Below are 15,416 nucleotides of genomic sequence, written 5' to 3' on the forward strand. Positions count from 1 at the left end.
GACATTGTTAGTAAATATTTTTACAAAAGTAAACTGTTTATTAATACTAATAAGATATGTATAGAACTTATATTCATTTTTAAGCTGAATATATATTTTTTATAATATCAATTTTTTTACTAACCTCGATTTTTCGGCATGCCGGAAAGGACCAGGCAAGTGTCATTGAAAATCTGGTGACCCCGAATTTTGCGACATGCCGGATAATACGGTATGTTCACATACACTTCGATTTGGGAGGGGAAGCCTGAGAGAACATGCTCGTAAGTTTTATTTCTTCATCTATTAAATCTGAAATTATTGTTACCATTGCTTCGAATCATTTTACTGACTACATACATAGGATTATGGTAAATCGAAAACACTCAAGGGTGAAGGGAGGGGTCCGGATCCCATACCCCCTTCTGTACGCCACGGATTAGAAATAAAATAAAGTTTTCAGTCTTTAGGTGTCGGTCTGCCCTAAATTGACCATTCTTATCAAAAAAGTTGTTTTTTTATTTTGTTTTGTATTTTAAAATGATATATTTTTGGGTGTGATAAAATTTTGTTTTTTACGATGATACAACCAGATGATGAACTTAAAGACCCCAAAGACCCCCAAAACCAGGAAAGAAGAAAAGCTTTAAGAAAAGTACACATATTGACAAGTATAATTAAAGAATGTATAAGCAACTAACATTGAGAATTTTAGTCTCAAAAATGATTTAAAACATTGATATGAAAATCTTTAAATGAGTTTTCTGGAAAACGAATTGTATCGATATTTTCATTTACGACAAATCTCATAACTTCAAAAGTTTTTCCAATTACTCTGATTTTTTCAAATAATGTTTCTCAGATTGTTAGCTATGTTTTGAACTATAATCTAAGCTCTACGTCAGTATTTTAAAATTTTACGGGTATTTAAAAAAATGAGAGTTTTTTCGGAAGAAAATCTGAATTTCAATAAAATTTACATATTTTTCTAAATTTTAGGACTGATATGAAGTTTTTAGTTCAGAACACAGGTAAGTAGTGTAGCAACTTACATTAGAAAGGATTTTTAAATATTTTGAGAATAAATGAGAAGAGTGGTTGGCGTGAACCTCAAAATTTGCTAAATTTTTTTCTCAAATTTCCCATTTGTAAAAAAATTTTATGAGAAAATAATTATTTGTTTTGTTTATTTTCCCATCTTTGAATCACTCTTATCAAAATAGAGTTGGTCAATATTTGAATGTTTTGAAAAAAAAGTACTCCGAACGTAGGCAGACCCCTTAACAGAAACTATAATTTACAAATTAGTTTCAAATGATTGGTAGCAATTGGGCTTTACTTGAAGAATGCAGGTTGCTACTTACCTCTTCCAGAATGCAAAACGGCTGCAGTGTCAATATTTCTAGAAAACACATAACTTCGTGTAGTTTTCCAACCCATCTATGTCCTGTTTCACAAGTGATAGCAAAAGTACACATAAAGAATTGCAGCTCCCCCCCCCCCTGAAATTTGCCATATGTACGGTTTCACCCTTGAATGGACGATGATGTTCAAATTTAAAAGGTCAGTTGAAGGATTTCATTCGTTCTTTAACATATCATTGCACTTAAGCCAAAGCTTTCTTTCTCACATGCATGAAATTTGAGGATTTGAAGATTAGAGGAATTGAAAGCTTACATTTTCTTCTTTCATAGGATGCTGTTTTTTTAATATAGATTTTTAACACGATTTTAGAATGAAATCGCTAGAATTAAAAAAAAAAAAAATACTAGATCTCCAAAAGAGTCGCATGCTATTGCCTGCATTGTTTACTTCAGCTATTATTTCTCATGAAATAGACTATAGTTTTGCACATTTTCTTTTGCTTTGTTGATGTTTTTTAATGAAAAAGAAATTATCTTACCCGTGGAAACAATTGAAAGACCACTGTTCCAATAACACGTATTCCTTCTTTGGAATCCTTTCGGCCAATTTTGTTTCACGACAGCAATCTGGCAGCATGAAAACTTCAACATCAAAAATATTGCGTTTCATTGAGCGCAATAAACGGTGAATCAACTTTTGGTGCTTTTGACACTAAAAATAATTTTCCATTATCATTAAATATTCAGCATGATTAATAAACTAGCATTAACATCTACAGTACGAAATTTTGAATAATTAAACTCAATAGGGAAAGAGTGGGCACAGTGAGACGAAAATTCAATTACATTTATTATTATTAAAACGAGCTGATGTGTTCATCACACGACTTCCTTTTACACCAATTCAAAGATATTTCCCAATTATTGGCAATTTTAATATGATTCAATAGTTAACTCTTTAAATATCACCAACAATGACCAATAGAAACCAAATTTAAAAAAAAAAAAAAAAAAAAAATCGGCAAATTTGTCGCCAAGTTGGCGACAAAACTTGGCGACCAAAAGCTTGGCGATATAATGCCAAGTGTTTGCATAAATTATAAAAACACTTGAGTTTGCATTGAAATTAACATTGATTCCCCCCCCCCCGCCCCCCCCCAAAAAAAAGGTGTAAAAGACCAATTTTGGAACATTCGAATGCAACGAAAAAGAGAGGTGCACAACTAGGAGTCTACGTACCAAATTTCAACTTGCACATACATACGTACATACGGACGTCACGAAAAAGGTCGTTGTAATTAACTCGGGGAATGTCAAAATGTATATTTCGGGTACCTATACATTCTTAGGCACTTATCCGCGTGTGATCGGGTTGAAAAAAAAAAAAAAAACTCAACATTAATTCGGGGGTGAGCAAAATGGAAATTAAGGCCGAATTTTGAGTGAAATTTTTTTCGCAAATACAATACTTCCTTTTTTGTAAAAGGAAGTAAAAACAACAATCAATTTCTTTCAAATGGTGCAATATTTGCCACTATAATAGGCATTATAAAAATGGATCTAGACAAAACTACGACGAATTCCCTCAAACGAAAAATAAGTAAATAAATAAAATAAAAACGAAATGCAATTTTGAATTAGTGATCTTTGAAATTATCTAAATTTACCTGGTAAAACAGGAGTGACTGTTGCTGTTTGGTTTTGGTATTTTTTGCTTTTGGTAAGGCAAATTTCATGTTGTCTAGACACACAGTAGTGACATCTAAAACGTATTTGCTTGGGACTGAGACAGAATGATTTACATGATTCTGGATTGGTTAAATTGGTTTAAAGTGTCATCTTGTGATGTAGCACTTTCAAATGGGAGCAGTGAAACATAAATTAATGGTGTCTCACTATTCCCTCATTGAAACATATTAACTCAGGTAGTGCCATTTTCAGACGAAAAAGATTAGCATCATTCTACTGCTAAAATGAACGTTAAATGATGGACTAACGTAAGATTAATACAGTCGAACTCGTTTAATAACGAGCCCTGATTTAACGAGAACCCGGATTTAGCGAGGAAATCATAAATGCTTGGTTGGTACAATGTTAAATCCATGGGAGCATAACTCGCTTTAACGAGCATACTCCGCTTAAAGCGAGAAATGTTTTTGTGATTCGTAAAATTTCTTTTGACTACTAGCTCAGCTTTTCCTTTTTTGGTACATTTTTTCTTAAACATACCAAAGTTAACCAAAGTTAGTGATAAATTATAAATCCTGAGAGCAAGCGAAGTCGGCACTTTTTTTTTTTTAATTTGTGGAGTAAATAAACATTTAAAAATTATATATGAGTGTATATGTGTATTCCTTAAAAATAATGTCACAAAAGAGAGATTGTATTCAGACAGTTTAAACCAAAGTGACCAACTTATTTGGTACAGTACAGTGAGTAAAAAGAAGAAAAAAAAGAAACTATGATGAATTTTTATGAGTTTTTTTCACGAACTCGCTCTTTACGAGCACTCTGTTATAACGAGCAAATATCGCGGTCCCTTGGCGTTCGTTATAAGCGAGTTCGACTGTAACAACAGTCTGTAAAACTTTCCTAAAAGTTTAGAAACAAGGCAACAAACAGGGCAGATATTTCAGTTCGATGAGGTCAAATTATGATGACAGTTATTTTTCATGCACCAGATTTCAATGCAACCTCTTCTCCATAATACTGTTCAGAGTATATTAACTTGACTTTTAATAAGTTTTACCAGGCTTTAAATATCGAAGCAGAAAATAAATTGCTGTTGTCTCCCTGTCTCATTGTATCCACTCCTCCCCTAATCTACAAATCTTATCATTTGTTACGTGTTATACGAATTTCAGTCCTTACCAGAAAACCACATAAATAGTGCAATAACAAAAAATTAATACATGAATAACAAATTAATTAATAGTAGCAATTGCAACGGCATGTAGACATTTTTTTAGCTCAAAAATTATTTGCCCTCGTCCCCGTCATCTATATATAAAATATCTTAAAGTCAGCCGAAGTTTTAAAGCTGCCAAATTTAAAGATTTGGCGAGAAATCTAAGGTACCACACGAATTCACCGTCTGCATATGGTAGGACATCCATCTGCAAAGCGCGTGAAAGATATCTCAGATTGCTCACCGAAATTCGCTAAATTTGGGGAATTTTCTTAAGATTTCGGCAGACTTGAAAAACTCATATTTCGATAGCACGGGGAAACGAGGGCAAATAATTCATGCGCCCAAACACATGTCTTACTATGTGTTTTTGATTGCAAATAATTAAGATTTTGTTTTTCTTTATTACACAGGTTTCCAGGTTAGTAATTTGTTATAAACTGAGCAATACGCTAACTGAAAAATAAAAATAATAAATGAGACTAGTTTGTGTAAAAGATTCAGTCAAACATTAACAAAAAATAACATATTATTTCTATATTAATGGAATATTCTGTTTTAATTATAAATCTCTATATAAATAAAAATGAAACTCCAAATGTGGGGCGTATCCGGGGTAAACTCGGAAACTACCGACCCGATGTCTCCGAGATTGTCACAGTTTGTGTTGGTTAGGTCTTGGAAGGTTTTTAGACCATTTCGGGGGAAATATATATATATATATATATATATATATATATATATATATATATATATATATATATATATATATATATATATATATATATTGGAATAACAAAAGAACTAATTATCAATATATAAGACACTATTTTCACACGAATTCCCCCAACATGGGGGTTAAAAATTATTTGCATATATTTATATTATATATCTTTCGAAGGAACGGACATTTCTACATAAGATGTAATTTATTCTAATTCTCTGAACTAATTTCGACGGGAGTTATAAGCGTTTTTAGCAAATAGATGATATATGTGTATGTATGCCTGTCCCCTACACAAATCCACCATTTTTGTCGGACCTTGGGGTGTGGGGGGGGGGACACTATTTGGGACATTACATACATTTACATGAATGGTTTTAGAACAAAAAATTACTAAGCTGAAATGTTGCTAAGCTAAAAAAGTTTTGTTACTAAATTAAAATCTAAATGCTGCTTGTTAAAAGGTTTATTAAACCTTATTCTTATTCAATTACTCTCTTATATAAAATTACTGGAATTATTATAGATGACTGAATGGGAGCACAATGAAAGTAATGGAAACACCAATTGGCATAAAACGTTTGGACACCTTTTTTATAAAATAATCCTAATAGATTACAATTGAGTTATGTATCTATATCTATGCTTTATCATAGATTGTCAAGAACAGAATATGACTTGCATGCGCATTCTTGATCTTTCTGCATAGATTATGAAGATGAACTTTATGAATGGACGTATATTTCTGAAATGAAAGAAGTTAATCGGTCATATGATAGACTTGGCTGCTAATTGGATCCTTCCGCAATCTATTCAGAGAAGTGGGAGCAGAGTGAATGTCATAACGCACTGCGAGCATACCATGGACAAAAGGAATGACGAGCAGTGATATGGAGAATCGTCTGGTTCGTCGACAAGAAATAGCATCCTAACAATATCGCTGTGTAGCATTCACACAAAAGTCGAGTGTGTAAATGGTTCACATGAATATGCATATTACAACTGCTACGCCCAGTTATTGGAAATGAATGCTGTCAAAGTTCAATCTTATTTTTCGAAAATGCGCAGTAGATCTACCTCCACATGGGACACCTTGGGCAATGCCCTTTACCGAAAAATGATATAAGACTTAGGCATCAAAGGCGGCGGTTGAAACTGAAAAAGGGGGGGGGGGGCTAGCTAAAAAAAGGAAAAAAATTATAACTACACAACAATGCAAAACACATGTTGAAACATGTTCTTCACGTGTGAAAGTACTCAATCGCCGTTTTGAGCTTTGTGATGAGAAACAAGTACTTTAAATGATTTCGCAAGTTCAATTGAACGGATGTTTTAATAATTTTTCTTGGTTAGCCACGGTTGCTCACATGACTGTTGACTGACATTTTCTTTTCTTGTTTGAATGAACTGAATTTGAGGCTACATGTTGCAAAATATTTCTTTAGATATAGAGATAAAATAGAAGCGATTTTTTAACACAGCTCAACTTGAGGTCAAAATGCATCATTCACCGTGAATCTTTTCAAGCGCTCAACGATTTTGCAGAAACTTCCAACAGAGCTCTTTAATATAAGCACGAGTGATTTGAGTTGAACATTTATTGAATCTAAAAAAGCAACATCAGGAAATATTTTCCTGCTCTGTTTCTGGCTACAACTGGATAAGATATCCATTCTCAGTTCATAGAAGGATTGCTCTCATTTATTACCTAACATTTATTACTAGTTTAACAAAGTATTCTTGGAGAATTATCATGCAATGCGTATTTGAAGCTACAGTTCAACGAAACTTTAGTTAAACTTTGGTTACTTCTGAATTCTGATTACCCAACGCTTGCAAATGAAACTCTTCAACATTATCTCCACGCTCTGTACCACATATTTATACGAATGGGCTTTTTTGATGCAGTTATACATGAAATAAAAATAAAGGAATAAACTCAATGCCAAGAACGGGTCTCAAAATAAATTTTCGGACATAGAGGCAAACATTTTGAATCTGGTTTCAAAAGAGCAAGTTCACCTATCTCATTAATTAAACCATTCCATACAGAAAACATCATAATAAGGTCTATGCTGATCGTTATTTGGCCAGAAAATGTTTATAAGGTTTAATGTATTATGTTTTGCAACTTTTTAAATTACTTTTTTCTACTGTTTAGTTTATAATATATTTTCTCTATCCCAATAAAATTGTTCATCTCTAATAGCGTGAAAACCTTTATTAAAGATTTTTCCCTCATATGGGGTTGCATTAAGAGCACTGCTTTTTATAGACCTAGAGCGTTCCCTGGAAATAGCATCCATTCTTTCTTGTAGCACCACTATCGGCGGATGCTTTTACCACGACAATTCTGAAGTCCCAGTTTCCCCACCAGATGGAGACACCTGAGCTCTTTTTGATGCGAAATTGCTTTAGGAAAATTTAACTTTGCCAAAAACACTCTAAGCCAGACGAGTGCTCGAGGGATCTTTTACTAGCCGTATAATCATACGAAATGGATACTGTCAATGTTCTGCATCTTGAAAATCCACTGACTGTAGCCGTCCTGGAGGGTAATGTTGCCCGGACCGAACCTGCGCCTTTGGGCGTAAGAGACCAGTGTCTAATCACTACACCACTTTGTCGGTCATTTATTAAAGTAACCAGATATATATTTTGCCAATTTTTATTTGTAGAGCCTATCAGATTATTGAGAAGATATTTTTCAGTTTCGAGAACAACATAAGAGGTCTACTGGAAGTTTATCAAGAAGATTACTTTCTGAATTTATAATAACTTCAAGAACTCCTGATCCCATGGAAGAAAGAATCAAACTTAGAAATCGAATAGGGATTGGTCATTTTGCACAGGAACCGGCGGGGCTCTCGACTGGGTATGTCTCTTCAGATTGATACATTAACTAAAATAAGGCCTTAAAATTGCGATATAAAAACTCTCATTAACATATTTATAGCATATAAAAGCATAATACACTGCAAAAAATAGAATTCATTTAAATAATTTCAGCAGGACAAAAATGTCTAAGAGTAAAATGAAGGTTAAAAACTTATATTATAGTCCTAAAGTTTCGACCAATTTAGACAGTACAAAACAAAGTATTCATGTCATTTTAAACCAACGGAAAAATAATCCGTTGCTGCTCTAGTCAGTCAATCGAGAAGGGAATCGGTTGTGTCACTTATTACTTTCTTACTTCCGCAGAAAATAATTTTGTGAATCTTATTCGAGGTACAAAGTTACTGATTTCCTTCCTCCACCCCTAAGGGAAGAACCAGTAGGTTCTGGTTCTGCAAAGCACCTGTTTGCATATATATGTCGAAGGAATATGGATCTATAGCCAAGTGAACATTTTAACTTTTTATCAAAACTATAGCAATGTTTTATAAGGTACGAACGATACCATTGCGAGAAGTAATGGGCGGATTTTTTCTCAATTGATATGCGTACAGTACGTACTCTCATCGAAGCCCAGTGGCTCAATGGTGACGTTCCACAGACCCGGGTATGATTCCTGGGTTGGACATAGTAGCATTTCTACGGGGTCTGGTGCCCCTGGGGAACTTAAGAAATTGTGCCCCCCCCCCCCAGGGTCGCCCCGACGGAAAGTCACCAGAGATCACCGTGACCTCCAAAAAAAAATTTTTTTTTTTGGGGGGGGGGATTAACATTGAATAATTGATTCGACAAATTAGGAGACAGTATTGCAACTTAAACATTCTAATTTTCTTTTTTTGAATGGTTTTCATTGATACCCAATGTTCCTTCGCAGTAGATGTATGTATATGTGTACACCTGCCAACCCCTTCGTACGCTTCTGGGTGTAGGGTGGGGCGCAGTTCGTGCAGCCTAGGGAATTCTTATTAATTTTTCATTCTTCTGTCTGTTATTTTGAAAGAAAAACTTATTTTGTGTCCAAATATATCCCCTCTAACTGTTGTTCTTGCGATAAAAAAAAAATTTTTTTTGAAGCATTTTTCAAATTCTGTGATCAAAAGAGAAAAAAAAATTCTTAATTTTTTTTTCATCAGTCAAAATGCCACCCCCCTGGCTGCTGCGTCCCTGTCTAGAGCCACTCCTGCCAACCCTAGTTACGCTATTGGTTGGACACTGTCGACTCAGTCGTTCATCTCTTCAGTGAGTCGATAAAATGAGTACCAAGCGTGCTAAGGAACTGAACCCCGTGGGTTCCGCATTCGGTTGACCACATGACCGGAACCCCAGAGCCCACCGTCAGAAAAACAGATATGGGCACAGTAGGCCTTGGCCCCTTTGGTCTGGTTTGGTTTTTAAGTACTACTCTCATTTTTAGTTGTTCTAAGGAAAAAAGTTTAGGTTGTCGTGAAAACTCAACTCGTTGAGAGTGGCACAGCGCACCAGAAACACATATCGTAAAAAAATAACAATGTAATATAAATCAATTCGATTTAACCCCTTGCACTCAAGAGGTGTCCCTCTATCACATCTTGATTTGACCTCTCAAGTTGCTAGTTGGTCTGAGTGAAAGGTCCTTTGGTACAAAAGGTTAGAGAGCTTTATTAGGCGGAGATCACAGTCAAATAAAACTAATCATTGACAGAAGCAATAAAGAGCGAAAATGACGATGATTCATTCCTTCGACCTCAGACTGACCCCTTGAAAACGAAAATGTCAATTCTAGCTCGTCATGAATTTTCTTAAGAAAATTGACAATGACGAGCTGCAAACTGATTTTGGCTAGCCAGAAATTGAGAGTTGATGTTTTTTATGAGAGAAGTGTATAGTAAATTTTAAGTATACATAAAATAAACATTCACATAAGTGTAAAACAAATATTATTTTTACAAATAACAAATTCTTTGAGCAGTAAAACCGTTCGTTTTTATGTCAATGCCATAAAAAAATTAATTTTTGTGAGCAGTACTGATTAAAAACACATTGCAGCGTAACGGGTTAATTTCTGGAGTGCGCAGTAGATATAGTCTCATTTCCATAAAAGTTTTGATTTTGCTTTTAGTTAATCGAAAAATGAAGCATTTAAAATTCCGAACATTTTTCACTGCTTACAAAGCTCATCTTTGCTAATGTGGTAAATCACGGAAGTATCATTACTATCCGATAAGTTTTTATTTATTAAAAATGGTAAGGGATATCACATTCTAACATTATCTACACATCTTCCCGTATAACAAAGCCATAAATAATATAATTACCTCTGGAACTGAAAGATCACAACAATGAGTATTTGGCCCCATAAGTGGAGGGCAATGAATACCCTCGCCATATCCTCTGTCATCTATGCCTGGAATACGAGATTCTACAATCAAATTGCATAAATCGATATAAAGTTTGCGAAGAACTGGTTCCCGTTCCCCAGGGCAAGGCTTCAGTCGAGATTCACATAATTCTGACATCGAACCTAATAAAGAAAAAATGCATATTATAATCCAAAAAGGTTTGTGGAAAAGTTAATGATAGAAACAACATTTCAATTAAATTATTAGCTTTGGAGATATGGCTCATATAGTGCGAGATAAGTTCAAGTATACTTACCAACCCATTTATCATACGCTGGCATATTTTACATTTTGTACTTAGCTTCCTACGTAAAGGAAATATGCAGTTGAAGAATTCAATAGAAGATTTTCTACGCAAAATTACACACTTGTATGCAAAATAATGTGTCGTTAATAAATACAGTGAAATGCCGTTACAATGAATAACAATACAACGAAATAACAGTTTCAACGAAATACATTTTCAGTCCCTATTCAATTTCTAAGTACGATGTTTGATCTCCATTACAACGAAATTCCCATTACAACGAACAAAATTTTTGCGGTACCTTAAAGTTCGTTGTAATAGGATTTCACTGTAATTTTTTTGCAAGTTGAAAAATTAACTGAGCGCATATTTAACTTACAAAAAGTAAAGATTGCAAATGTTCATCAACAAAGTAGGAAAATGATTGCTTTAAAAGAATCTCAAAATTATGAAAAAAAATAAAAGCAATGTTTCAGGGAAATGCGGCTTTTAGAATGTCTTTTCAAAATAAGGAAAAGTGTCGGTTTTTAAGTAAATCGCAATCATTTTATAGAGCGATTTTTGATAAATCTTCTTCTGAAAAGTTATCGTAAGGATCTAAAAATAGTAACAATATTCTTTTTGAAAGACGATTCTTTCTACCCAATCACGCTAAACTTTTCGTTTCCTACCACGCCTTTTGATTTTTCTATTGGTCACTAGATGACGATATTGAACTTACCGAAGGGTTTGTACACGAAAACCTGTTGGAAACCCTGTTAGGACATTTTGGCAGGTTTCTTTAAGTATGAAGTACAGGCGTCCCTCGTATAACACGGTACTTCTACAACACGGTTTCAATATTACACGGAACCAAAATTTGCGATTATCATAACACGGTTTCGATATTACACGGTACAAAACTTTAATTCATAACTACACGGTTTTGATGTAACACGAATTTTAAAAGAAAGAATTCAATTTTTGTTCAATACACTGTTAAAAAATGTATGGTGTACAACTGTAATAAGTTTTTACTTTGTTTTTATGAAACTTTTACGAAAAAGGGTCTGTCTTGGGCTCCAAAGTTTGGTTTCCCCGTAGAACACTAACTTTCGACTTTGAAATTAATATTCTTATTGAGTGTTTTAAAAGCAAAAAGGTGAATATTATTTTGTTTCCAATGCATTGTAAGAAAATAAGATTAGGATTAAACATAAGCTAAATTTGGCACACTAGAAATAAAAAATGCAGTCGAAGCAAAATCTTTACTAATAATAAAGCTGAAAGTCTCTCTGTCTGGATATCTGGATCTCTGTCACGCGCATAGCTCCTAGACCGTTAGGCCGATTTTCACAAAATTAGTTTGTAGCATGGGAGTGTGCACCTAGAAGTGATTTTTCGAAAATTCGATTTTTTTCTTTTTCTATTCCAATTTTAAGAACATTTTACCCAGCAAATTATCATAACGTGGAACAGTATACTACGAAATTATCATAACGTGGAACCGTAACATGGGAGAGCAAATGAACATAGCAAATTGGCGAGAAATTCATCATCCATTATTTGTAAATATACAGGCGAACCAAATGACCTTTTCATGTTCTACTTCGGGCAAAGCCGTGCGGGTACCGCTAGTATAAAATAAAATGAATAGAATAATTCTATTTATTTTATTTTAAATTTTGTTTTGTTGCTCAGACAAACTTGATTGCTACAGAAAATCTCAGATTTTTTTTCTTATGGAATGCGTTTTGTTCTTAGTATAGAAAGAAAAGCGGATAAAGTGTTTTCTTGTTATGCATAACAGTTTTAATTTGAGGTATGTAAAATAATTAAGTTTTATCTTAACAACTCTTATTTTTAAATCAGTGGGCCTTTGTATGTTCTGGTTTCCAGTTTTCGTGTGCATGTTCTATTGAGCCGAAATTTCAGGTATTATAAAATTTGCACCTTAGGATTTGGTTTCGATATAACACGGTACACATTCCTTGATTTACATTATTTCAAGGTCTCGTATAACACGGTTTCGATATAACACGGAACATGGTTTCGATATAACACGGTACACATTGACATGATTTATGATATGTACATGATTAGGTTAAAAAATGAGTAAAAAAAAACATTTATAAAAAAAGTCTCGTATAACACGGTTTCGATACTACACGAAAGAATTAACCGTGTTATACGAGGGATGCCTGTAATTATATTTGGAAAAAAAGTAATGATTTCATTAAATTAGCTTTTTTGATTTTGAAAAAAAAAAAAAAAAGGCTAGATTGTCTATTATAAAATTATAAACTACAGGAAAATCAGCCCATTTCAAGTGAAGTACCTAACATTAGATTAATCCTAAACGATTGGTTATTGGGAGATTTTTCATTTATTTTGCTTAATATTAATGAACGTTAATAAATTATAAAAGAATCATTTTAGTGATAAATTTTGTGAAGTTCATATTGTCAATTTCATTTTCCCAACGCTTCACTTTTAATTTTTTAAAATGTCCAATTTTAAAAACAAGGCGTGGTCTTTATGACGTCACAAATGATGTACTCTGGCGCATCTGTCTACCACGTTTCCACGTTATGATAATCAAGAAACAAATTAAATATTGCTCTCTACGCTTGCTATTTTTGAGCTTGAAACCTTTTGTAACATTTCTGCTGCCGATATTTATACATAAAAGACCTCTGGTCCTATTTATACAAAAGTAACTAATAATCGTCTGCTGTCCGGTAACATGTTACTATTAAAATGATTTTCTGTTTTGCACCATTGCTTCTCTGCTTTCCCATTAGCATTACTTTAGCAGTGACGTGGTGAGAAATTTTCCTTGGAGGGGTTTTCATTAGTTTTTACACCTATCCCGATAGATAGAGAGACATAAATAGATATAAATAAATATATATATATATATATATATATATATATATATATATATATATATATATATATATATATATATATATATATATATATATATATATATATATACAGATGGATAGAGTGATGTAAATAGAAAAATAGGTAAAGCGATAGACATTCATTGGATTTTTTGCTTGGCACTCTACTGTAAAAAAATTTAGTTGTTTATGGCAGGGGTATAAAACCCCTCCCTCCTCCTCGCGCTACGCCACTGCACCGTATTGCACCTATCACTTATTAAGGAAAAATTTCACATTATGCAATTATCATACCAATGGTAACGAATTACGGTATTAAGTTCTCCAGTAATGTGAATCTTTCTAAAACAACATTTTGTTCATGAGGATTCAACCCCCAGCTTGCCCATGGAGACAATGAGCGGGAGAAGACCACCACCACCCCAGCTTTTCCTTCCTGCTTGGCCGCCTAGGGCCTGAAGTGGATCGATCGCAGTTCAGATAGACTTTCAAGAATCACCTCTCGTAGGCATGCATAGAGGAAAAGAAGAATAATACTCAAGTCTCGAACATGGGAGAACAGGAAGGCAGGGGAAGCAATATATAGAAAGCAGTTAATTTGAAATTTTCAGACTACTATCAAGAGCGTAAACGTAAAATTTTTTCGGCTCAAATTTAGGGGTGAAAGGATGACTCACGACAGGATTGACTGTAGTTTTGCAATGTTTATAAAACTCTGTTGAATGTTTTGTAAGACAAACAAGAAACAGGCATGTATAACGAAAATACATTGACGGGCTCTTATTAATTTTTTTTTTTTAATTTTGGGTAAGTGTTCGACAAATTATAACACCACTTGAGTTTACATCGAAATTAACAATGATTTCCGCACAAAAAGGGGCAAAAGACCGCTTTAGAAACACCCGAATGCAACCAAAAAGGGAGGTGCACAACTAGACCCAACTAGGAGTCTACGTACCCAATTTCAACTTTCTAGGACATACCGTTCTTGAGTTATACGACACACATACACACATACGCACATTCATACGTACATACAGACGTCACGAGAAAACTCGTTGTAATTAACTCGGGAATCCTCAAAATGGATATTTCGCGTTTGTATACGTTCTTAGGTACTTATCCACGTGTGTTCGAGTCGAAAAAAAACTCATCATTCATTCGGGGGTGAGTAAAATGGAAATTAAGACCGATTTTTGAGTGAAAATTTTTTCGCGAATACAACATTTCCTTTTTTTGTAAAAGGAAGTAAAAAACGGATGATATCCCTGACCAAAGAGCACAACGATACATTTCACTTTACTACTCAATATAAGTAAAATGACTGTACACCGGAAAAACGGCACAGTATATTCAGCTACACAATTCTTCTCACTAACGCATACATTTCTGTCTAAGTCCGAAAGAAATATTCAAATGTCTCATCTTCGTCCTTTATCTCCTACATACCAAATTTTAGTAAAATTAACATCCAAGAATCCTTTTTGTCCTCTAATTTATGTCACGGAGAAAAAGCTTTCACCGATTCCTACAGCTTTCCATTCATTTTAGAAGGAAATAACGTCAACTTGACATAGAAACATGTAGGCTATACCTCTTTGCCAAGAATCATATACTATCATTATTGAGAAATTATTTTGGCCGAGAGTCAATAAAACACTCTGCCAAAAGGGTAGTTAACATAGCTATGATTCAGGCTGCGGAGAATACGTGCAAAAAGAAAGATTTCACCTTTCACAACCAGAAGAAAATAAAACGCCTCGTCTCCTTTTTGAATTACAATGACGAAACTGCGAATTTTCTGACTAACATATTTTGGATGTACGTAATAGATGCAATTTAATGATTCACTTAACCTTTCTGAGTATTCAAATGATGCAATATAACATATTAATGTTATTATGTAAGCTTACGAAAAAAATGCAGTTTATTATACTGTCCTTGAATTTAAAGAGACATAAATTTATATTTGTTACATTAAAGCTTATGGGGTAACAAATTTTCGGGCATCATTCCTGAACTGGCGTTTT

General features: G+C 33.8%; 1 protein-coding gene across 1 annotated transcript in view; it reads right to left on the reverse strand.

Moving 5' to 3' along the window:
* LOC129231278 (atos homolog protein A-like) overlaps positions 1-10,368 on the reverse strand; it is a 35,009-nt gene extending 24,641 nt beyond the window's left edge. The window contains exons 1-2 of the mRNA XM_054865564.1: positions 10,168-10,368; positions 1,883-2,055 (exon numbers count right to left, since the gene is read on the reverse strand). Of these exons, the coding sequence (XP_054721539.1) occupies positions 1,883-2,055; positions 10,168-10,368 (374 nt within the window). The remainder of the gene's footprint in view (positions 1-1,882; positions 2,056-10,167) is intronic.
* Between the last annotated feature and the right edge of the window lie 5,048 nt (positions 10,369-15,416).

The sequence above is a fragment of the Uloborus diversus genome, chromosome 10 (assembly GCF_026930045.1).
Source record: "Uloborus diversus isolate 005 chromosome 10, Udiv.v.3.1, whole genome shotgun sequence".
Classification (NCBI taxonomy): domain Eukaryota; kingdom Metazoa; phylum Arthropoda; class Arachnida; order Araneae; family Uloboridae; genus Uloborus; species Uloborus diversus.